Source organism: Leopardus geoffroyi, chromosome A2 (assembly GCF_018350155.1).
Source record: "Leopardus geoffroyi isolate Oge1 chromosome A2, O.geoffroyi_Oge1_pat1.0, whole genome shotgun sequence".
NCBI classification, from domain to species: domain Eukaryota; kingdom Metazoa; phylum Chordata; class Mammalia; order Carnivora; family Felidae; genus Leopardus; species Leopardus geoffroyi.
This window is the reverse complement of record NC_059331.1, coordinates 91,798,572-91,821,794: the sequence shown is the minus strand read 5'-3', so window position 1 is coordinate 91,821,794 and position 23,223 is coordinate 91,798,572. Positions and strand designations below refer to the sequence as shown.

General features: G+C 39.5%; 1 protein-coding gene across 7 annotated transcripts in view; it reads left to right on the top strand.

Annotated features, from left to right (window-relative positions):
- ABCB1 (ATP binding cassette subfamily B member 1) overlaps positions 1–23,223 on the top strand; it is a 242,136-nt gene that overhangs the window by 133,192 nt on the left and 85,721 nt on the right. For 6 of the 7 annotated variants that reach the window (XM_045494677.1, XM_045494679.1, XM_045494678.1 and 3 more), the window contains one exon: positions 11,996–12,167. In XM_045494677.1, the coding sequence (XP_045350633.1) occupies positions 11,996–12,167 (172 nt within the window). Of the gene's footprint in view, positions 1–11,995; positions 12,168–13,476; positions 13,560–23,223 lie in introns of those variants that run through there. The other variant, XM_045494682.1, reaches the window with a different exon arrangement.

The following is a 23,223-nucleotide window of genomic DNA, read 5'->3' as shown; positions in this document are numbered from 1 at the left end:
ATTGAAACCTGTGAAGTTCATGTTCTAAGTTTATGTGGCTTTTCCTTGTGTCTTTTTCCTGAAGAGTTGACGTAGAAAACTGAACTTGTATGTAAAACCTATTGACCTGAGGACACATTCAGAAAGTTTAACAGTATAGTGCTGGTATTATCAGCTAAGACAAAAACTCGTGTGTCAGGGCTCCCCAAGAACCTCAGGTTTGATGATTCACTATGAGGTCTCTCAGGACTTAGCATATTGTCATACTCATGATACTCATGGCTAAGATTTATTATGGCAAAATAATACAAAGCAAAATCAACATTGGGAAAAGGAAAGAGGGAGGCAGAATTCCAGGAGAAACCAGGCACAAGCTCCTGGAGTCCTCTCCCAGTGGAGTCACACTTAACTTCCCCAGCAGTGAATGGTGATAAGTGTGAAAGGCCATCAGGCAAGCTCATTAGAAACTTAGCACCCAGAGTTTATACTGGGAGCTGATCACATAGGCATAACGTATACCAGCATTCCAGACTCATAGAAGGAAGGCAGGTATTTGACATAAAGCACATTGTTGTACAAATAATTTGGTCACTTTTATCAATTAGGTGATGTCAATCCACCCAAAATCCAATTTCTAGATGCCCACCAAGGGACAACCTTGAACACAGGTCTTTCTAAACAGCAAGTCTCAGGCTCGGAATTTTAACTTCTTTCTACTATGAGACTTTTTAGCAGTCTTGAGAAGGTGATGAAAAAGAGGTAAAGAATATTCAAGTGTTCCTACTAGCTTTTATTTAAGTTTTTTTTAATGTTTATTTATTTTTGAGATAGAGAGCATGAGTGGGGGGAGGAACAGAGAGAGAGGAAGACACAGAATCCAAAGCAGGCTCCAGGCTCTGAGCTGTCAGCACAGAGGCCAATGCCGGGCTCGAACTCACGAACCATGAGATCATGACCTGAGCTGAAGTCCAACACTTAACCGACTGGGCCACCCAGGTGCCCCCTAGCTTTTATTTTTTAAATATATATATCAGGCCTTGTTTCAACAGAACAAGAAACACAAAAGTAGAATAAAATCTAAAGCAAACAAAGAAATGAGACAGATGGAAATAAAGGCAGGAAACATCCAAGTGGGGTCGTAGGGCCAATACAAAGCACTGCTTAAAGATTACGTACTGTTGTCAGGATTGTGCAGCAGGCTCAACTCTGAGCATTCTACTTAATGGATCATATCGAAAAATTCATTTCTTTCAAAACAAATTATTGCTATTATCTGTCTATTGCTTCCTCTGTGCCAGGGATTTGTTAAGCACTCCACATTTGTTATCTAACTTAATCCCCACAGTGACTCAATGACATAGGAACTTGTATTATTCTTACACTACATGATGAAACAGACTCAGAGAAGTTGAGTAATGCATTCAAACTCACAGATTTACGTAGCTAGTAAGGGGGCAGGTCCAAAATTTGCCCCCATATTTGCTTACTCAAGCTAGAGCTTTTAACAACTTTAATCATTTATGACAGCTTGTGATCAGTTAAACTTTTACCTGCCTGGAGTTGAAAAGTTCTATTATCCTCTGACCACCTGGTCACTCCTCAGTCTTTGAAGATTTTACCACCAGGCTCAGTGTCTCTCTTTCCACTCCCAGAGCTCCTACTATCTCGGGTAACTTTTATGGTGTTCTGGATATCTGCTTCTTGACCTTCACAGGTGCAGTAATCTGTTTCTTCCTCCCTGCCCCCCTCCCCAGCTATCTGTTTGTACACTCACATCCTGAATTTTATTGTTATTTGAAACTGTCGTACCTCCAAAGTGATTGATTGAAGCCCCTGCTTAAATTAGTGAGCCATCTCCTTTCTTTCCAATCTGCTCACTGTTCTCTCTGGATATTTGGTCCATTGACCCATCACTTTCCCATCAGCCCTTTCTCTTGCCCAAACAATAATCTTCCTTCCGCTTGTCATTTGTTACACAAAGCCTGAGCAAAATCACTGGTGCCTGAACTCCTTCATTTGATTGTTGCTGTAGCAAACCTCACAACAGGGTATATTCCCAACTGAACTCCTATTTCTCCTCTTCTCTTGACTCTGTCAGTCCTCTACTCTTTTCACGTTTCCCACTTCTCCCTTTCCCCCTTTGGTGGATGGCCTCTACTTATATTTCACAAACAGAATGGAAGCCATCTGACAGAAGTTCCTCAGCCCATCTCTCCTAATCTGCAAGCATATCCCTACCTGGATCAGATCCCTCTTCCTTCCCTCCTAATATAACAGAGGAATAATCTGGTTATTAAAACTAATCACTCATTTGTACTTTGGCTCCCAAATCCTCTGCCTTCTCATGGACCTTATATATCACTACTGCTGTTATTATTAATACCATCATAATCATCATCATCATCATCATCCTTTCTCTTCTGTGTCTACAGTATCTGCCTCTTAACTGGGTCTATCCCATTGGCATTTATATGTGAGGTGTCTTTAGTTTCATTAATGCCATCTTTCAAGCCACCTCCCCTCTTGCTTGCTTCACATACAGGAGCTGCCTTTACTTGTTTAAGTTTCACCTTGCAGTCACTTCGTTAGACATTATAACTTGGCTTCTGTCTGTGCCACTCATCAAATTCAGTAGACCTGTCTTGATTCCATCTTGACTTTTAAGTAGTGCTTGACATTGTCTACCATTTTCTTTTTTTCTCTTTGCTTCTATGATGCCACAGTCTGCTGATTTTTCTCCTAGCTCTTTTTTTTTCTTGTGTCATCTCTGCCTCTCTGTCTTCTGCCTCTCTCTCTTCTGTCATCTCTGAAATTAGAATTCATTAATCCCTTGTCCCAGCTCTGTGATGGTGTTGGCATTTTTGTGCTTTCATACAGACATTTCCAAATTGTTTTCATGCAAAACTTCTTTCTCAATTGAGCTCCATTCTGTAAAGTTTTAGTATCTTTATCTATTTGCAGTGGTTTCCTTCACTAATTTCTAGTTACTTTTGCTTCTCCATTGAGGACGTTGGTATTTAATTGCTTCTACTTCACTCAGCTATGCTCTCATTATTCTTCTCTTTGGGCAACCTTAATAATGACTCCTAGGCTCAGCATTCTTTGACCTTTCAGCTCCAACAACCTTCACTCCTACTCTACTTCAGTAAATTACACTTGTGAACAAGGACCTGGGGTTTATCATCTGGGTGGACTCCCATCTAAGAAGCTATAAACTCAAAGGTATCAGTCTTCAACCTCAACTTTTGATTCCTTCTAGCTTAGCCTTTTCTCTTTGTTATCCTTCTTTTTTGACATTGTGTACTCATTTCCTGTTGTTATTGTAACAAAATACCATTAATTTAGTAGCTTTTTAAAACAACAAAAATTTATTACCTCACAGTTCTGGACCCAGAAGTCTCACTGAGCTAAAATCAAGGTGTCAGCAGGGCTGGATCTGTTTCCCTCCCCTTCTCAGCAAGCTTCAGGAAGCTGCCTGCATTCCTAGGCTAATGGTCTCTTACTGCACCCCTCCAACCTCCTCAGTCATCTGTTTTCCTGTTACTGAGTCTGAGCCACCTGGCTCCCTCTTGTTAAGGACCCGTGTCATTACATTTGGTCTAATTGGATAATGCAGGATAATCACCCCATCTTGAGACCCTTAACATCTGCAAAGTCCCTTTCACCATGTGAAGAAACAATTCACAGGTTCCTGAGATTAAGTTAATCTCAGGCATTATTTTATGTTCATGAGGAGAAGGCATTATTCCGCCTTCTATACCTGGTCAAGGGTTTGCTTTCTCAACCACTTTCTATTGCTGGTCCCCTTACTCCATTTCTGCTCTTCTAAAAGCTATTCTACACATAGTAGACACATCCAATCACCTCCGTTCGTTCCTTTCCTTTGCACTTAGCTGGGAAGTTTAGAGTAAAACCCAGACTCCCTTATCCAGCTGTAAAGGCCCTGTGTAATCTGTCCTCTGGCACATCTCTGACTGCACCACAGACTAATCTGTGCTCTGCTCTTGTCACAGTGGTAATTCTATTTGGTCCTTGAGATATACCAACCTTCTCTTCACCACAGGACCTTTGCATTTGCTCTTTCTGTCTAGAATGCTCTGTCTCCAGATCACCATGTGACTAACTGTATCCTTCCTGTCTTTTGGGTCTCAGCTTACATGTTGCCTTCTCAGAGGGACAGTCTTTAACCAGCCAGTCTAAGCCAACTGATACTGCCTGTCATTGTGGTCTAAGCTCTATGAAGGAAGGCATTTTTCTATGTTTGCTTCCCTAGGTACTCCTAGTACCTAGAATAGGTAGTTAGATATTGAGTGAATATTGAATACATCTTTTCCTCATTTTACTATTTGCACTAGAATATATATGAGGACAGGTAGCTTGTCTTATTCACTGTTACTTCCAATACCTAGAAACCTGACCCTTATTAGCTGCTTAACAAATACCTTTTGAATGTTGAATGCATGAATAAATGAATGGATTCACTGACTTCTTCTCCAACCCAGGCACCATGGTAGAGTCGTGTTAACCACCTGGTCTGCTGATTACCTAAACTATTCTTCTTCTTTGGGTATCAGCCTTCCTTCTATGTGGTTCTAGTTCACCATCCCCCCTATTTCTTTCTTTTTTTTTAGTTAAAAATATTTTTTTTTTGTAATTTACATCCAAATAGTTAGCATATAGTGCAACAATGATTTCAGGAGTAGATTCCTTAGTGCCCCATACTCATTTAGCCCATTCCCCCCTCCCACAACCCCTCTAGTAACCCTCTGTTTGTTCTCCATATTTAAGAGTCTCATGTTTTGTCCCTCTCCCTGTTTTTATATTATTCTTGCTTCCCTTCCCTTATGTTCATCTGTTCTGTGTCTTAAAGTCCTCATATGAGTGAAGTCATAGGATATTTGTCTTTCTCTGACTGACTAATTTCACTTAGCATAATACCCTCCAGTTCCATCCATGTAGTTGCAAATGGCAAGATTTCATTCTTTTTGATTGCCAAGTAATACTCCATTGTGTGTGTGTATGTGTATATATGTATACATACATATATATATATATATATATATATATATATATATATACTGCATCTTTATCCATTCATCCATTGATGGACATTTGGGCTCTTTCCATATTTTGGCTATTGTTGATAGTGCTGCTATAAACAGGGGCGTGCATGTGTCCCTTTGAAACAGCACACCTGTATCCCTTGGATAAATGCCTAGTAGTGCAGTTGCTGGTTCATAGGGTAGTTCTGTTTTTAATTTTTTGAGAAATCTCCATACTGTTTTCCAGAGTGGCTGCACCAGCTTGCATTCCCACCAACAATGCAAAAGAGATCCTCTTTCTCCGCATTCTCGCCAACATCTGTTGTTGCTTGAGTTGTTAATTAATGTTAGCCATTCTGACAGGTGTCAGGTGGTATCTCCTTGTGGTTTTGATTTGTATTTCCCTGATGATGAGTGATGTGGAGCATTTTTGCATGTGCCGGTTGGCCATCTGGATGTCTTCTTTAGCGAAGTGTCTAGTCATGTCTTTTGCCTATTTCTTCACTGGATTATTTGTTTTTTGGGTGTTGAGTTTGATAAATTCTTTGTAGATATTGGATACTAACCCTTTATCTGATATGTCATTTGCAAATATCTTCTCCCATTCCATTGGTTGCCTTTTAGTTTTGCTGATTGTTTCCTTTGCTGTGCAGAAAGTTTTTATTTTGAGGAGGTCCCAATAGTTCATTTTTGCTTTTGTTTCCCTTGCCTCCGGAGACGTGTTGAGTAAGAAGTTGCTGTGGGCAAGATCAAAGAGGTTTTTGCCTGCTTTCTCCTCAAGGATTTTGATGGCTTCCTGTCCCCCTCTTTCTTATCAATGTCTAGCCAAATGTTTTCCATTTCCTTGTGTTTAAAGGGTTCCAATTATAATTAGTTTATACCTCTGTGTTACATTTCTCCTGATATGTTACTTTTTTTTGTCCCCTTCACTGTAAGCTACTGAAGTCTTTTTAATTTTTACATTTCCTAAACCAATAACAGTACCTGAATATATTATATAGTACCATAGTGTATTCTTTTTTTTTTTTTTTTTTAATTTTTTTTTGATGTTTATTTATTTTTGAGACAGAGAGAGACAGAGCATGAACAGGGGAGGGGCAGAGAGAGAGGGAGACACAGAATCTGAAACAGGCTCCAGGCTCTGAGCTGTCAGCACAGAGCCCGACGCGGGGCTCGAACTCACGGACCGCGAGATCGTGACCTGAGCCGAAGTCGGCCGCTCAACCGACTGAGCCACCCAGGCGCCCCAATACCATAGTGTATTCTTAATAAAAATTTATTTAGTTAAATCTCATTTTCATCTTCGTAACAGCTATGTGAGTTTTCCTGCATATATGAATATTCTTCTCATTTTATAAATATAGAAACCAAGGCATTATGAAGAGATTATTTTCCCCAAACTCTCCTTCCTAGTAAGTGACAGAGCTAAGACATTTCACTGAGGGTTTTGTCCTGCTTAGCCTTATTGTACTTACCACTTTCCTCGAATCTTACCACCTTTTCTTGAGACATCTTGACTCATGTCCCAAGTAAACAGAAGGTTCTAAACTCTGTCAACTTTGTCCTTATCCTTGGAAACTTGTTTGTATCTGTGCTTACTCTTAGCTCATTTCTTCTAGTTTGAGTTGAAGAGGTATATCTTTGCCTATTTGAGAACCATTCTCCCTTTACCAAGTTTTACTGTGAAAACTTTCAAACACATGGAAAGGTAGAACAGTAAAATTCAGGCCCATATAGCCGTTGTCTGTATCTAACAACTGTTAAAATTTTACCACACATTTCACCTGAAGTTATAGATTTTGTGATATTTCATATGTAATTGTTTACATATATCAAAAATGTTCCTACACAAAATTTTTCTATAAAATATAATGACCATATTTAACAAATGAATCATAATTCCTTAATGTAATGTTTAGTTCATATTCAAATATTTCCAATTGTCTCCAAAAAAAATGTCTTTTACAGTTGATTTGTTCAAAATAGGATCTAGTCAGTGATGACATTTAGATATTGTGTCTTCTGAGTCTAGAAGTTTTCTCTTCTTTTAAAACTATATTGACATACTTTAAAGACTATACTAGTTGTCCTGTAGAATACCTCACCTTCTAGAGGTGAGGTATTGCTTCCTGATGGCATCATTTAACTTGTTCTTCCATGGCCTACATTTTGAATGTGCTGAAAGTTAGGTCTAAATACATTCACATTAAATGTTTGTGGTAAGAAGATTGTGTAGGGGATGCTGTGTACTTCTTGTCTTACCACATCTGGAAACCTCAAATGTCAGAGTGTTTTTTCCTTTTCTGCAATGCTAGGTTTGATCACTTGGTTAAGGTGATGACAGACTGGATTCTTCCACTGTAGATGGATCTCTGCCCCCTCACAACTATGAGTTGCCTTGGGACATCATGGGAAATCTTGTTTCACCCATTAGTTATAGCATCCACCCATGATCCCTCTCCTCAGGTTCCAAAGAAACGTTTGTTTGCTTTGTTCTTTAGGATTTTGCCCCATCTCAGTTTCCTTCTGTATTTTCACCAGTCATCTCCTTGACTGATTTACTTATAAACATGTGTAAGACTTCGCAAAATAGTTGCCCAGAGGGAATGTGACATTCCCCTCTATTGTCCATTCTCTTGCTTTTCCTTTTGCCCCAAGATCATCAAAAGGACAGTCAACATGCTGTCTCTATTACTTTATTTTCAAATTTTTCTTAATATCAGTCACTCTTTTTCTCTTCCTGGATGATCTTATCCACTCCCATGACTTCTGCTACATACGCTACTATCACAAAACTGCATTGCAAACTCTGAATTCTCTCCATGTGCTTCTTGGATAGCTCTTTCAGGATGAGCAATCAGATAGCACAAAATGAGATTTCTCTGTGCTCCTTCCCTCAAAACCCTTGCCTCTTCTGGTTATCTCAGTGGAAGGCAATCAGCTTTTTATTGCTGCTTCTACACCTCACACCCCAATCTCCTCTGAGTATACTGCTATGCCTACTTTCCGGCTGGAATACCTTTCTTCTTGCTTCTAAACACATGCTAAACTTTCAAAGCTGGGAGGAAGTATAACCTCTTCTGTGAGGCTTTTCCACAAAGGAGGCAATGACCATTTGCTCAGTGTTGTGTCTGCTTGACTGTGTATGCTGTGCTGTCACAGCTTGCAGAGTGTAGATTGCACATACTCTTTTGCTTCGCCTTATTCCTTCTCTTTAAGCACTCTGAAGGCAGGACTTACTCCTTTAGTATTTATCTGGATTTTATTAGTCATTGGGTACGCATTGAGTAAATATTTATATTTATTCTTGTTTTTATTATGGCCAGTCATTAGTTTTGGAGGTAAAATATCATATGGGAGTAGTGATGAGAGTGTCCATTATCTTTGCTTCCTCTACTGAGGAATTTGATATTTTGCCCACTTTTATAGAGTCTCTAAGGGAAGATAAATGGCTTCTGCCCTCTCTTCCTCCTTATTTGTGTGTGTGTGTTTGTTGTTGTTATTTTGTTTTGTATTTTCACATATGGCATTTTATTTTCTGGCAAAGGTGACATTTTAAACGAAGAGGGAGAAAACATGGGTCCACTGACAAATTGTTAGCAAAGAAAAGCTAGATTCCTGCCACATCCTCTCCTTTTTGGTGCCTCAAAGATTTAAATCCAAAGATTTAGCATGTATCAAGGAGTTGAACATAAACCATAAAATTTCGAAAAGAGAACATGAGTGCAGGTTGGAAAAGGTCTTCCTAAGAAGGGTGAAAAATCTAGAGGCCATAAACTAAACAGTTGGTAAATGTATTTATTTATTTTTCCCATTTCACCATTTTAGAGTAACAAAAAAGGTCATTTCTACTAGTACAATTTCAAGCCCCTCTCTACAATGCAAGAGGCCCCATCTTTTCCCAGAGTTCTTCTCCTGAGATTCCCAAGGACCTCCAGTATTGTTTACTTAATTTTTTTAGTATAATGTATTGTCACATTAGCTAATATATAGCATATACAGTGTGCTCTTGGCTTCAAGGGTAGATTCCCATGATTCATCACTTACATACAACACCCAGTACTCATCCCAACAAGTGCCCTCTTCAGTGCCCATCAGCCATTTTCCCCTCTCCCACACCCCTCATCAACCCTCAGTTCTCTTTATTTAAGAGCCTCCCTCTCTGTTTGAAACTTTTTTTCCCCCTTCCCTTCCTCCATGGTCTTCTGTTAAGTTTCTCAAATTCCACATATGAGTGAAAACATATGATATTTGTTTTTCTCTGGCTTATTTCATTTAACATAATACCCTCCAGTTCTATCCACATTGTTGCAAATGGCAGGATTTCATTCTTTCTCATCGCCAAGTAGTATTCCGTTGTATATATAAACTACATCTTCTTTATCTATTCATGAGTTGATGGACATTGGGCTCTTTCCATAATTTGCCTATTGTTGAAAGCACTGCTGTAAACATTGGGGTACGTGGGCCCCTATGAATCGGCACTCCTATACCCTTTGGATAAATTCCTAGTAGTGCTATTGCTGGGTCATATGGTAATTCTACTTTTAATTTTTTGAAGAACCTCCACACTGTTTTCAAGAACAGCTGCACCTGTTTGCATTCCCTGTATTTTTTTTTAGAGAGCTGGGGGGAGGGGCAGAGGGAGAGAGAATCTCGAGCAGACTCCATGCTCAGCACAGAACCTGATGTGAGGCTCTATCCCACAATCCTGCAGTCATGACCTGAGCTGAGAGCAAGAGTCAGATGCTTAACCAACTGAACTACCTAGGAACCCCAGGTGTTTTTTTTAAGGAGATGGATGAATGCTTAGTTAAGACAAAATAAGTAATGACAAAATTTAGCCTGTGTTTCAATGAAATGGGAAAAAAAATGCCAAAAAAACCATATTCTCGCTGTTTAAATTTGTAAAGAGGATAATGTTTTATATTATGGAATGTTATAGATTATGGATATGTCATTACTTCAAACTTAAGCTTACTTGATTACACTTTTAACAGCTAGAAAAATATTAAATGCAAATACCTAAGTATATTAGACATTCTTCTTACACCAAACTTGAATTTTTGCTGATTTTATAACTCAGCTTCACTAATTCTTCCCTGCTTTATGGACTGCCAGTCACTACTCGCAAGAACTGTTTTGATCTTTATTTCTCCACTTGTCAATTTAGTTCTTATTTGTATTTGTTACCACTCAAAGTTCCTTTTTAGCTAACTTTAGGATTGGCTTCTGTCTCTTTGTAAAGTATATGTAAATTCTAAAACCTTACTTCTGCTGCTGTGTCTTTTATGTTGCCTGATATTGATCTTTGTTTTGGTTTATGTTCCCTTCCTAGACCTCTGACTTTTTACCCAGTTTCCTCTCTAGGTTACAAACCTGCTGACTGTCATGAATCCACAGGACAACCGCCTGTTTATTCAAAACCCCCACAGATGGCTTCATCCTGTCTGTGTTTTTGTTTCTGTTTTCTTTCATTTGGTTTTCTTTCAGTCCTAACCTAGTTCCTTAAATGTATAGAAGTATTGATTGCTTTTCAAATGGACTGTCCTAGAGCCCCAAGCCAGGTCCCGTTACTATTTCTTCTTGTCATCACTTTTTGGATACAGAGAAGTCTGTCTTTTTTTTTTCTAATGTTTATTTATTTTAGAGGGAGAGAGAGCACAAGCAGGGGAGGGGCAGAGAGAGAGAGGGAGACACAGAATCGAAGCAGGCTCCAGGCTCTCAGCTGTCAGCCCAGAGCCCGTTGGGCTTGAACCCACAAACCACGACATCATGACCTGAGCCTAAGTTGGCTGTTCAACTGACTGACCCACCCAGGCGCCCTGAGAAGTCTTTCTTTATTTTTCACTTGCCTATAATTAAAGAGACTATGCAGACCTGCACTAGTCAGTCATTATGGCCATATTCTATCTTTTTAGACCTGCACTAGTCAGTCATTATGGCCTTATTCTATCTTTTATGGCCAGAATCTCTTTTGGGGAAGCATGCATTTAACTGATTCTTCCTTTCCTCTTCTTTTTCACTATTGAGTCCTAATTGTATTAAAATTATTTTACATTTGTGCTACTTTCATTATGCAGCAGATATTAAACCCAAGCCACTTTCATAAAGCAACAAAATGTTTCCTCAGTGGTGTCCTCACAGGAACTTTTGGCAATCAAGATTTGTCTTGGTTAAAAAAATCTTGAGATGAAGTGTTTTCTATTCTTGGAAAGCAGAGCAACAAATACATATTTCTTTTTTTTTATGTTTATTTTTTGAGAGAGAGAGAGTGAGTGTGAGTGGGCGAGGGGCAGAGAGAGAGAGGGAATCACAGAATCTGAAATAGGCTCCAGGCTCTGAGCTGTCAGCACAAAGCCCAAAGCGGGGCTTGAACTCACGAACTGTGAGATCATGACCTGAGCCAAAGTCGGATGCTTAACTGACTGAGCCACCCAGGCGCCCCAATACATATTTCTATTATTGTACCGTTAAAGACTTTTACAGTTTCCCAAAATGTCCCATCCCTCTCATCAATCCTCATGTGAGAAAAGAAGACAGAATGAGTCCAATATGAAGAAGTAGATCAGAATTCAATAGAAGAGCCAAATGCTCATTTCTTTTTTTTTTTTTTAGTTTATTTATTTAATTTAAGGGGGGAGGGGCAGAGAAAGGGAGAGAGAATCCTAAGCAGGCTCCATGCTGTCAGTGCAGGGCCCATTGTGAGGCTCAATCCCACGAACTTGGAGATCATGACCTAAACTGAAATCAAGAATCTGAGGCTTAAATGACTCAGCCACCCAGGCAGCCCTCAAATGCCCATTTCTAATTAGTCTATTGTAATAGTTTATGTTGGACCAGGTTGATAGTAGTACTAGTCTGAAAAATGTCTGGATTTTGGATATATTTGGAAAGTAGAGCAAACCATTCATGAAACTGTGCTAATTGTTCCTATTCTTTACATTTTCTTTCTTTCTTTCTTTCTTTTTTAGTTTCGCTATTCAAATTGGCTTGATAGGTTATATATGTTGGTGGGGACAATGGCCGCCATCATCCATGGAGCTGCACTCCCTCTCATGATGCTGGTTTTTGGAGACATGACGGATAGCTTTGCAAATGCAGGAATTTCACGAAACCTAACTAATCTAAACATAACTGGTGAAAGTGAGTATTGTTTGTGGTACTGATTTTATTGGAAGCTTGAAGGAAAATCAGTCACTTAAAAATGATGTTTGTGGAGCCCTTACTAAACGCACTAATGTGTTTAGTTCTGTGGAAGATTGAAGGGCCTGAGCTATAGTACATATTAGTAATGAGTTTGAGAAGATAATATTCACAAGCATTAGAATCCACTTGGGAAGAGCTGGCAGAGATACATAAAAAAAAAGGCCAAGCTCTGTAAAGTCAGAAAGATGCCAGGAAGTTTCTGGAAGAGGTATAGGAACTACTTAATCTGGACCTTGGATGATAAGTAGAAATCAGTTATGAGATTCTCTGACATATTGGATATGGGTATAAGAAAGAGGAGTCCAGGATGATTCTAAAATTTTTAGCTTGAGAAACATGATGAACTGGATGCAGTTATCATTGAGATACAGAGGGTGGAGAGAGAGAGTAGTGTTTTGAGCAGAAAATACCAGAAACTTAATTTTGGGTATTGTCACAGGTTGGGCTCTTTGGAAACATGCTAAAATGGAGAAATGTGGCCAAGATAAGTTGTGTGTGTGTGTGTGTGTGTGTGTGTGTGTGTGTGTGTCTGTCTGTCTAAGACGGAAGAAATAATAGCTTGTTTGTATGCTAATGGAAATGATCCGAAAGAGATGAGAAAGTGATGCTTGAGAGAGAGGGAAGAGATTTAGTTGAGTGATATCCTTGAGAAAGGAGGGAATCTAATGCCCGAAAGGAAATGCTTGCTTTAGGTAGGAGCACAGATGAATTTATCCACAGTAACAGGTGGGAATAGAGAACATTTGAATGACAGTACCCAAAGCTGAGTTGAGGAGGTGAGAATTTGTGGAAGGTTTCTTGTGATTATTTCAATTTTCTCAGTGAAATAGGAAGCAAGACAGTTCCTATAGGAAGAGTTCTATTTGGCTGATAAAGAAAAGAAATCTAAAACAGACCTCCAGGAGAGTGGGAAAGTGAAGGGACTATTGAAATTATTTGGGAATCACACACATTCTTACACTCACACTTGATTGAGGAGGGACTGGTTGACAGCTCTGAGATTCCAAGCCACCTTTAGTTAAGCCTTGATTGATTTAAACTAAACTTCCCAAAGACTTACAACCTCATGGGTGCTCAAATGGTAGAAATGTTGAAAATACCTGTTTGAGAATACACTTGAGACTATAGTGGTACCGCTTTTTCAACTTTAAGTCTCTGACGAATGTTATAAATCCTTTCCCCAGAAATATGCATGTAAATATTCATACAAATTTGGGGTATTTGTGGATTTTTTGAAACTGTCCAGGAGTCCTGGGAGCCCCTTCTTGGTAATTCTGAAGAACACACTGTTTACCCTGAGGCAGGCTTACTTCAATTCTGTGAATGCAGGTAATGAGTTGGGCCAGAAAATTTTATAGTATGTTTGAGCTATGTAAAATTCTTATGTATTATGTATTATTATGTAAATGGCATTCAGAAGGACCTGCCAGAAGATATACCACCTTTGAATTGACGCCTTTCTATTTTACCATTTACCCAACGGAAGTTCTCAGTGCTCTCTAAATTTATTGATTCCTGTGCATGCTGTATTAGGCAGTAGTCTTTGGAGTTCGTTCTCTTACCACCATACAGTGGGAGAATCAATTCTTATAGTACTCTTGTAGCCCAGCAGACCTTATGTGTACATCTGTACCCACTCTGATCCTACTCACTTTTTTATGAAGTCCAGACATACACATTGATCTAACGATGTGGGTGGGAGGTGTCATACTAATCATGCTGTGCACCTGCATGCACTACATAAAGGGACAGCTGCTGATATCATGTATATTAATAATGAAATATTGAGCTATTAAAATAACTGTTGAAGCTTGGCCCAGTCTGGGAAGAGCAGATCCTTAAATGGCTGCCTGAGCTAACAGAGCTGAACTCTGACAGGTCACAGCAAACTCAACTACTGTAATGTCCAGTGGTCTTTTTTAAAAAACTGCATTAATGTTTTGATACACTGTATCTCCATCACCCAGATATTAATTACCTTTTTATGAAAAAAACAATTGATTTCTTTAAGTGCAAGTACTTAATCCTTACTATGTCTTGGCTTTACCTGGACCTCCTGTAGACTGGTTAAGAGGGACAGTAATGTGACTTAAGTTACTGCATCACGTGCATGAGTTCCCCGGTGGTGGTCCAGCTGTGGAGCCTAGCTCCCTCATAGGCCCATGTGTCTGCATGCTGATCAGAGTCTCCCAGGCTGGAGAATGCCTGCATTACCACACCTCATGGGCTGGTAACTGGGACTTCATCTTCATAGATGCCTGCATCACATGGTTTCCAGTTGGGGTTGTAGTTCACATTGCATTCCTTGCTCATCCTTCCCATTTAGCTCACTCTTCTAGTCTTGGGAAAACTTTGAAGCATGCTTCTGTCAGGCTTTTAAGAGGTACAATATTCATTGATTTTCTGATTTTCTGATTTTCTGATTTTCCAGGCTTTCTGGAGTTGGACTGCCTGGCTGTAAAACTCCGCACCTATAACCTTTTTTAGTTTTGAACTTTGGGAGATTTCTTCATACTTTAATTTCCTCATCTATAAAAAAGTTTACTAACAGTAGAACCTACTTCGTGGAGTGGTTGTGAGAATTTAATGGATTCATCACTTAAGTCTCAAAGAATAGGGCCTAGTAATAAAAAAGTTCTCAACAAATATTAATTACTGTTATAACATCATCAGTAAACTAGTAATCCATGTTGCTCACAAATGAACCCACATAATTTGCATGATGATGTGGTTGTTTATGTTATTCCATCTTTTTTTTTTAATTTTTAAAGATGTATTTATTTATTTGAGAGAGAGACAGAGTTCTAGAAGGGGACGGGCAGAGAGAGAGGGAGATACAGAATCCGAAGCAGGCTCCAGGCTCTGAGCTGTCAGCACAGAGCCTGACATGGGGCTTGGACTCATGAACTATGAGATCATGACCCGAGCTGAAGTCAGACGCTCAACTGACTGAGCCACCCAGGTGCCCCTATGTCATTTCATCTTTATGGAACTCTGTGATACTTGCTTATTTTTTATCATTGTTTAAAGCTTGGGACATACCCAGAGTTACTCAGCACCTGTTACAGATGTGGATAATTGTCCCTATCAGCAGCATTTCTTTGGTAACTGTGGACCACTAGCCGTGCCTTTCCAGAAAAGCAAGGGTCCTCAAAGTATGGCCTGTTGGACAAATCTGGATTGTTGCCTCTTTGTATTGCTTATGAACTAAATCGTTGGAAAAAAAAAAAATCAAAGGATAATGTTTTCTGGCACATGATAGTTATATGATATTGAAATTGCAGTATCTGTAAGTAAAGTTTGAGTAGAATACAGCCATGCCCATTCATTTGCATTCTTCTGTGGCTGCTTTCACACCACACTGGTACAGTAGAATAGGTATGGCAGAGACTATATCATACCCAAAGCCTAAAACATTTACTTTCTCATTCCAGTAAGAGGTTGCCAGTCTCTGAGGTGGGGAATTAAGTAGGGGGTTATCATCTTCAGTCAGTCAGTAAATTTGCATTAAAGTGTTGCTTGTGCCGGTCATAGTCCACATCCTAAGTATTCATTCCCAACCCCCAAGAGACTTAGTGTAGTGATAAGAATGGACAAGTAAACCAACAAATGTAGTTGGATATGATTAGTGCTGTGATACAGAGATGTACAAAATGCTTGGGAAAAGACAGGAAGGGCACTCGACTCCACATATAGGAATCATGGGAGGCTTCCAAGAGGAGGTGATAACCAGGTTTGGCATAGTACCTCTCTCATGCACAAAATAAACATGTCCTGTATAACAAGTAAAATTATTTTAAAATAAATATTAGGTAAAAAATAAATTAATAACCTTCTCTCATCAGTACCCATTACTGCCACTCCCTGCTATATATCCTTCCATGTCATCTCAAAGGCAGCATGCAATCTCTACTTTAATTTTTAGTCTGGGACCCTCCGTTCCCTGTCACTAATCTGCTCGTCTGTAGATTCAGATTTCCAGATATCAGATCATCTAGGGGGACAGATTTAAGGTTTTGATGCTGGTCCTAGAGATGTGGTCTCTGATGTTTCTGGAGGGAGAGTCAATCTATGGAACTCCTAGGACCCCTGACACTCTCTGACCTTTCTTCTTTTTGCCTTTCCCCCTGTAGAACCTCACTACCTCCCCATGGGGGTAGACGTAAGTAACAGAGCCTGCTTGTTGGATAAGAAGTATTTCTTGCCTAGAGGAGACTTAGATTTGCTGTTTTACACTAAACATTGAATTTAACTAGATAGCTCTAAAAACTTTGAGTGAGCAGATCCTTCTCTGCTGCTACAATAGACTCATTGTAGGGGTCTTCTCCTGATGCCTTGTCCTGATTATCAGACACTGGCCTTTGTCCTGTTCTTTTTGTTGTGTACCTGATTTCTTGACACCCTACTCCCATCCATTTTAATCTTATAGTTAGAATTTTCCTTTGTCTGAAAATCTCTGATGATTTGGGCCTAGGGAACTCTCTGGTCCTGCCATACTACTGTGGTGAACAAAGCTTAAGCACTGCTGAATTTCTGTAGTATTCTATGAGTTCTCATTTTCCTCATGAGTTTGATGATTCTCTGGAAGTGAGACCAGATAAAGACAATTACGATTTTAGACATGCTGTGTCTAAGGTAACTGGTTGGGTACAAGTGTAAATGACATCCAGGCATTTGAAGAAATAAGAGTAAATTTGGCATACAGAAAAGGACAGAGAGTTGGCAGTATTTGAGTGGAAGGAATGTTAAACCTTCTGGAATAGGACACAGGGAAGAGTAGAAGGAGTGGGAACCTTAAGCCTTGAGAAAAGACTGAATTATTTACAATAACTAAAGCTAATGTTTATTAAGCATTTGAGATGTGCTTGGCACTGTGCTTAGTACATTACATGCATTGACTCCTTTATTCCTTTCATGCACATAAGATTGATACGGTTATTATCTACACTTGACATATTAGGAAACTGTCAAGTTTCCAGAGGGTTACGTAAATTTAAATTGCCTCTGGTCATTCAGATGGTAATGAGGATTTGAACCTATGCAGACTGGTCCCGAGCCCATGCACTGAAGGAAACAGAGGGACACCCAGAAAGGAAGACACTGAAGATAACATTCTGATCCAGAAATTAAGGGACATGGAGGGTATTTGTCATGTCCTATGGTGGTTATCACCCAGAGATACTCTTTAAATAAACTCTTGACTATTTATTGTCTCTAATGTTTCCATTTATGGTATATCCACATTGCTGGCTTTTTCCTTTTTCCATAACTGTATTATGGTCGGTTCTGTTTAGTCTCCTACCAGATTGTGGACTGAGGAATGGAGAAAACGTGAGCCACTCAAATTCTAGTACAAGTTCATCATTCAGACACAAAGGGGGCAAAGTGGAAAGAGCTTATTTTCATATTTTTCATTATACTTAACATTTCTGTTCCCCTGCTCTGAAACTCATGAGGATCAGGAAAGCTATTTGTAAAATTGTCTTCAAAATAATATCTGTATTTTGCTGCTTAAACTATGATTGTATAAGTCATGTACAGGTTTTGAATGTGTGTTTTAAGACTTTGATGTACACAAAGAAAATATTGCCATGTGTCCCCCTAAGGCCAGCATTATGTGTATGTTCCAAACTAGAATGTTAGATAATATTTAAATTTTAAGTATTTCATACAATTTTTCATAAAGGATTCGTTTTCTTTCATTTGCTCAAGGCTTTCCTCTGCCCCTAACCATTTCATTGGAACAGTTTTTAGAGATAAATGTCTGGAAAATTGAGTATGAAATTTTGACAATATATTCGAAGTGTGCTGTTCAGTGTGGCAGTTTTTAAAGTTTGAGTTAAAACTAAAACATGGGTAGTTTTGCTAGAGTAATAGTGTAACAGTCAGATTTTGGGGGGGGGGCGGTTAGTATCAGCGAATGCTTTTTCCAATCAAAAAGTTAAATTAGCTACAATGTTGTCTCCACAATATATTATAAACACAGCCTTAAAAAAGACACACAGATACTATGTGACCTATTTTAGATACTTAAGAAATGGGATAAACCTAATGAAAGACTGAATCATAGAATTTTGTAGGCAAAAAGAGCCTAGAAATTGGCCCAAACCCATAATTTGATAGCTGTAGAAAGGAAGGCCAGGGAAGCTGAAGTGATGTGGTCACAATGGAGTTGCTTGCTATTTGGCAGAGCCTTTTAGTCTGGTGTTTTGTCCACTGTACTAGCAGCTTTCAAACTCGTCTAAAATTGTGGCAAACAATTTTTCCCTTGGTCTTTTCTCTCCCTAAGATGCCACCCTGTAGATTTGCTTACAGGTATGTCAGGCAGGTCAGCCATGAGGTACAGCTCTGCAGGTCAGGGGTGTGAAGACAGCACATGGGAGGATAATGTGGCTCCTGGAGTCATCCGTCACCCGAAGTAAGCCCAACCTCTCTGAATGTCAGGCCCTACCCTGGGCAAATGCCTGAGGGATTAATCACCAAGGCCAAAGGTCCACATTCTCTGGCATGTGGTTGATGGGACTTCCGGTGCCAGAAGAGTATAAATATTGTTCTCATAGTGTTCTTGAGCTAGGATGCACCTTGTGGATCATTTAACTATGCAGTTTACTAGCTCTTTAATCAGACACTAACCCCCAACCCACCACATGAATAATGTCTCTCATGGAACTTCACCAAGTAAAACAGCTCACAGAGAGGCTTCCTTGGTTGACAGTGTCGGAGGGGAGTCCAGAGCCAGGATCTCCTGATTGTCTCGGTCAGCTACCACCTGGCAGCAATGCCGAGGTCACTCCACATATAGCCTACCACGTATAACCCTGGCCACAGCCTATCCTGGAGATAGTCTCATCGCTTGCCTACACGACTCTAACATCCTGACCCCACTCTTGCCCACCTGCATCCAGTTCTCCACACACTGTCACGGTGAGCTTTTACAAACACAAGTCAGGTCACATCTCTCCCAGTGGTTTTCCATTGCATGGAATAAATGCAGATTCCTTACATTGGCCAATATGGCCCATATGACCGGGCCCCTCCTGCCCATCATTCTCATTGTTTATTGCCTACTCAGCACATCCCGCCTGCAGCATCCTTCTCTGTTCTGTGAGCACTCCCATCTCTTTCCTGGCTTGGGGCATTGCGAACCTGCCCATCTCTCTCTAACAGCTTTGTATCATTCAGTTCTCCCTAAGAAAGAACTTTTGTCCCCATCCCACCTGAAAGTCACTATGGTATATTGCTGCTTGATGCAATAAGATTTATTACTCAAAAATGATCTTGTTAATTTATTAGTTTACTTGTTTATTACAGCTTCTCAAAGGGGAATAGAGGAATAAGGGGAAAAAGAGGAAGTTCCTGGGAAAAGCTATCAAAGATATTTCAACAGTGAGTGCCCTATCACTTGAAGTTCAGGACCTGAAAGTAAAAACATTTCCTGCTTGCACAGAAATCCAACAAGATTAGAAAAAAGTCACTCCCTCATTTCAGGTTGTGTCCCGGGTATCTGGAATAGTGCCTAGCACAAAGACTCTGTGGAAGATGGTCAGAAAATCACCCTTATGATACAATCTCATTTCACCAGTTTGGAAGCCACAAATGTACTTATGTCTCATTATTTTTATTCATACTGTTTTTAAGTGTGCAGTAGGTAAAATTATTAAATGTAATTACATATTTGGGTCAGATAAAAATGCAATGTAATATGATCCCTAGGTGGTATGGAGTCCTTAGTCATGGTGGTAGGCACTGTTGAGTTGAGGTTTCTCTGAAGTCTTGCTTAGGTGGTAAGGTACTGGTTTACTGTATCTCTTTTTGATCTTACAATATATGAGACACTCATATACTAAGTAGAACGATTGGATGGAATATTTTGAGCAGTGGTCCGCGTGTGTGGCGACTCTGAAACTACTTGTAAACCTTTCGGCTGGGTTATAGCAGATGGAGCAGGCTGTGCACTGAAGATACAAAGATTGCTAAGTCAGTCCAGTTCTGCAGGGACTCACACGAATGGGAGTGGAAAGAGGAGATAGACAGAGATTATCATACCTCTAGCATTGACTTAATAAATTTAATCTGGTGTTATGTGCTCTGTGACATGTGTCATGTATTTTGTGATGTGTCATGTGTTCTTGACAAGATGAATCACGCTACTAGGGGTAAACCATTTGAGAGGAGATCATATTTGGGCTCATTCATGGAGGAGGAATCTTTTCTAGAAGAAAAAAATGTGGTAAAAGGTGTGCCAGGTAAAGGGAGGAGAAAGAATAAAATCTTGGAGGAAGAAAGCTGTCATCACTTCTCTACTGAATATCTTCTCAGTATGTAGAAAATATTCTTTAGTCTAAAAGGGTGGGGCTCAGTCTCATAACATTTAAGCAGAATACTTTGTCATGCTCTGTATCCTCTCTAATCCCCAAGGGCAAAGGCTTCAGGAGCACAAAAGCCAAGAAGAAGCCTAGGTACTATTTTCTTTTATGCTGCAGCAGACGTCCCTCCAGACAGTGACTGCACAGTGTCCTAGTACTGAAATGGGAAAGGTGTGGTGGTAAAGAAAATGTTTGGAATTTCATTGGTTGTCATTTCAAAAATGTTATCCTGTCAGGTAGATATGGTAACAAGATTGCAAAGACACTAATATGACATGTTAGGGATCTTGGACTTTATCCTTGATGTAGCGAATGTCATTGAAGGCTATTGATGGAAGCAGTATGATTATATTTTTGTTTGCAAAAATAAAATCTTATGACAATGCAAAGACCTGATTGAGTAGATAAACCAGTTAGGAGCTCTTAATAGTGTAGAAGTAAGGGTTGATGGGACCCTCAACCAGAGCATTGACTCTGAGGATGGAGAGAATTTGAATAACTCCAGCCCAGATATGGAAGTCTCTAAAGTTGTGGAAGTGGCTAAGGTCACCTAGGAGAGACCATGAAGTTCTGGGAAACAACAGCGTGTAGTGGGAGGGAGAACGTGAGGAGTGAATGAGGCCAAGGAGAAGGATCACAGTGGTGGAGGAACCAGGAGAATGAGGTTCTGGAAGCCAGAGGAAGAGAAGAAAGTAGTCAAGAGTCTAAGCAAATGTTTTATTAAAACAAAAGCTGTACTTAAATGTTTGGCTTTCCTGTATTCATTATTTGGCTGATACTGTTAATGCGCGCGCGCGTGTGTGTGTGTGTGTATGGGTGTATTTGTATATTATATGTATCTATACATCCACACATATATCTATGTATATGTTATATAGAGAGTTTCTGGCTTTTCCCCTCTGAAAAAAATATAAATGTTTAGATACTATTTAAATATTCTTCTTTATAACTATTGGTTTGGGCAGTAACCCCTGAGACCCATATAAGTGAAAATTACTAAACCATATGACTTCTAAGATCGTTTCAGCTTGAAAGTTTTGATTTTGTGAAGGCATGCCTAAGGATGAGAATTTTGTGAGAAGCTCATAGAGGCAGGAAAAATCTCCGGGCCAGAGAACTTTCAAATGATAAGAATTGATTGGAGGAAAATAAAAGTTAGTTGGAGGGAGTCTAAAGAATATAGCATTTTTATTTCATTGGTCAGTAGAGATTGTCTCTCTCAGATGAGTTGAATGCTCCATTATGCTGATGGGTACACTTTGACACTACTGAAGCACAAGTAAAAGACACTTGTTGTTGCTAAGGTTGATTTCTGATGACTGAATCTATATATATCTATATGTATCTGTATGTATCTACCTCTCTATATATATCCATATATACAGATACGTATATATCACATGTGTAGTGTTGTGCACAAACATAAAGGGGTCAATTTTGACCTCGAACGTAATTTTTTACTTTATGGACTGTATAAAATGATTGTGGCCCTAGAAGCCACCATTGCCAAAGAACATTTTTTGAAATTCTTTTGATTCCTTACCTTTAGAATTGAGAAAACTGGTAGTAGCAATGAAAAGAGTAGAAAACAGACCTTTAGTTAGATTTGAAATTTTATCTTGATTTGGTAGTAATACACACTGGCGACAATAAATATCGTTTAGAAGCATTTCCTGGCTAGATAAGTAAGATTGAAAATCCCTAATGAGAGATCTTCTAAGACACATGTGGAGAAAAATCTTCACACAGCTATTTAATATTTTATCCTTGAAAATATAGAGCAGAAGCAATCTCATAACTGACTTAAAAGATCAATGTGGACACATTATTGCATTGCCATAATCAGTAGGAAGCAATCAAGGTTCTCTGCTACATCTCTGCATCTTTTTATTACTTCCTTACTTTCTTTATTACCCCTAAATATAGTTTTCCCTGGGTTTCTGTGCTTTCTCACTCCTTTTTGCTTATCTGCCACCCTGTTGTCACAGTTAAGGAGTTGGCTTTTTTCCTTCCAATTTCAGCTGTGGCCTCTAGCCATGACTCCTACATCTTCAGACCTGAACTCTTTCCAGAACTGGAGTGCTATAGTCTAAATACCTATTAGACATCTTCAGTTGAATGTTGCAGGTGCCACAGAATAAACATTTTCGAAACCGAACCAGTAGTCTTCTCACATCTGACCAGTTCTGCTCTTTTGGCTAACTTATTTCTCACCATGATACTACCACTCTCCAGATGCTTGGACTTGAGGTCTTGGTTGTTCAAGCAGTTGCTAGAACCTGTAACTTCTTGTTCTCTGAATCTTGTGGGTACTTTCCTTCTTTTCTGTTCTCATTTAGACCCTCTATGGTTACATAATTGCAGTAGCTCGTGTTGCTCGGTCTCTCTCTAGTTCAGTTAATCTTCTACATTGCTAGCAGCTAAGTCATCCTAGACCATACCTCTAATCATGTCCTCTGCTGCTCAAGCCACTGAGTGACTACTAGTTTCATACGCTCTGCCTGCAGGGGCCAGATGATCTTTCCAGCCACATATCCACCGTCTCCCATCCACACAGCACACCTACACCCCAGCCAAACTGGTTGACTCCTTCCTCAAACATTCCGTGGTCATTTGTCCACATTGCT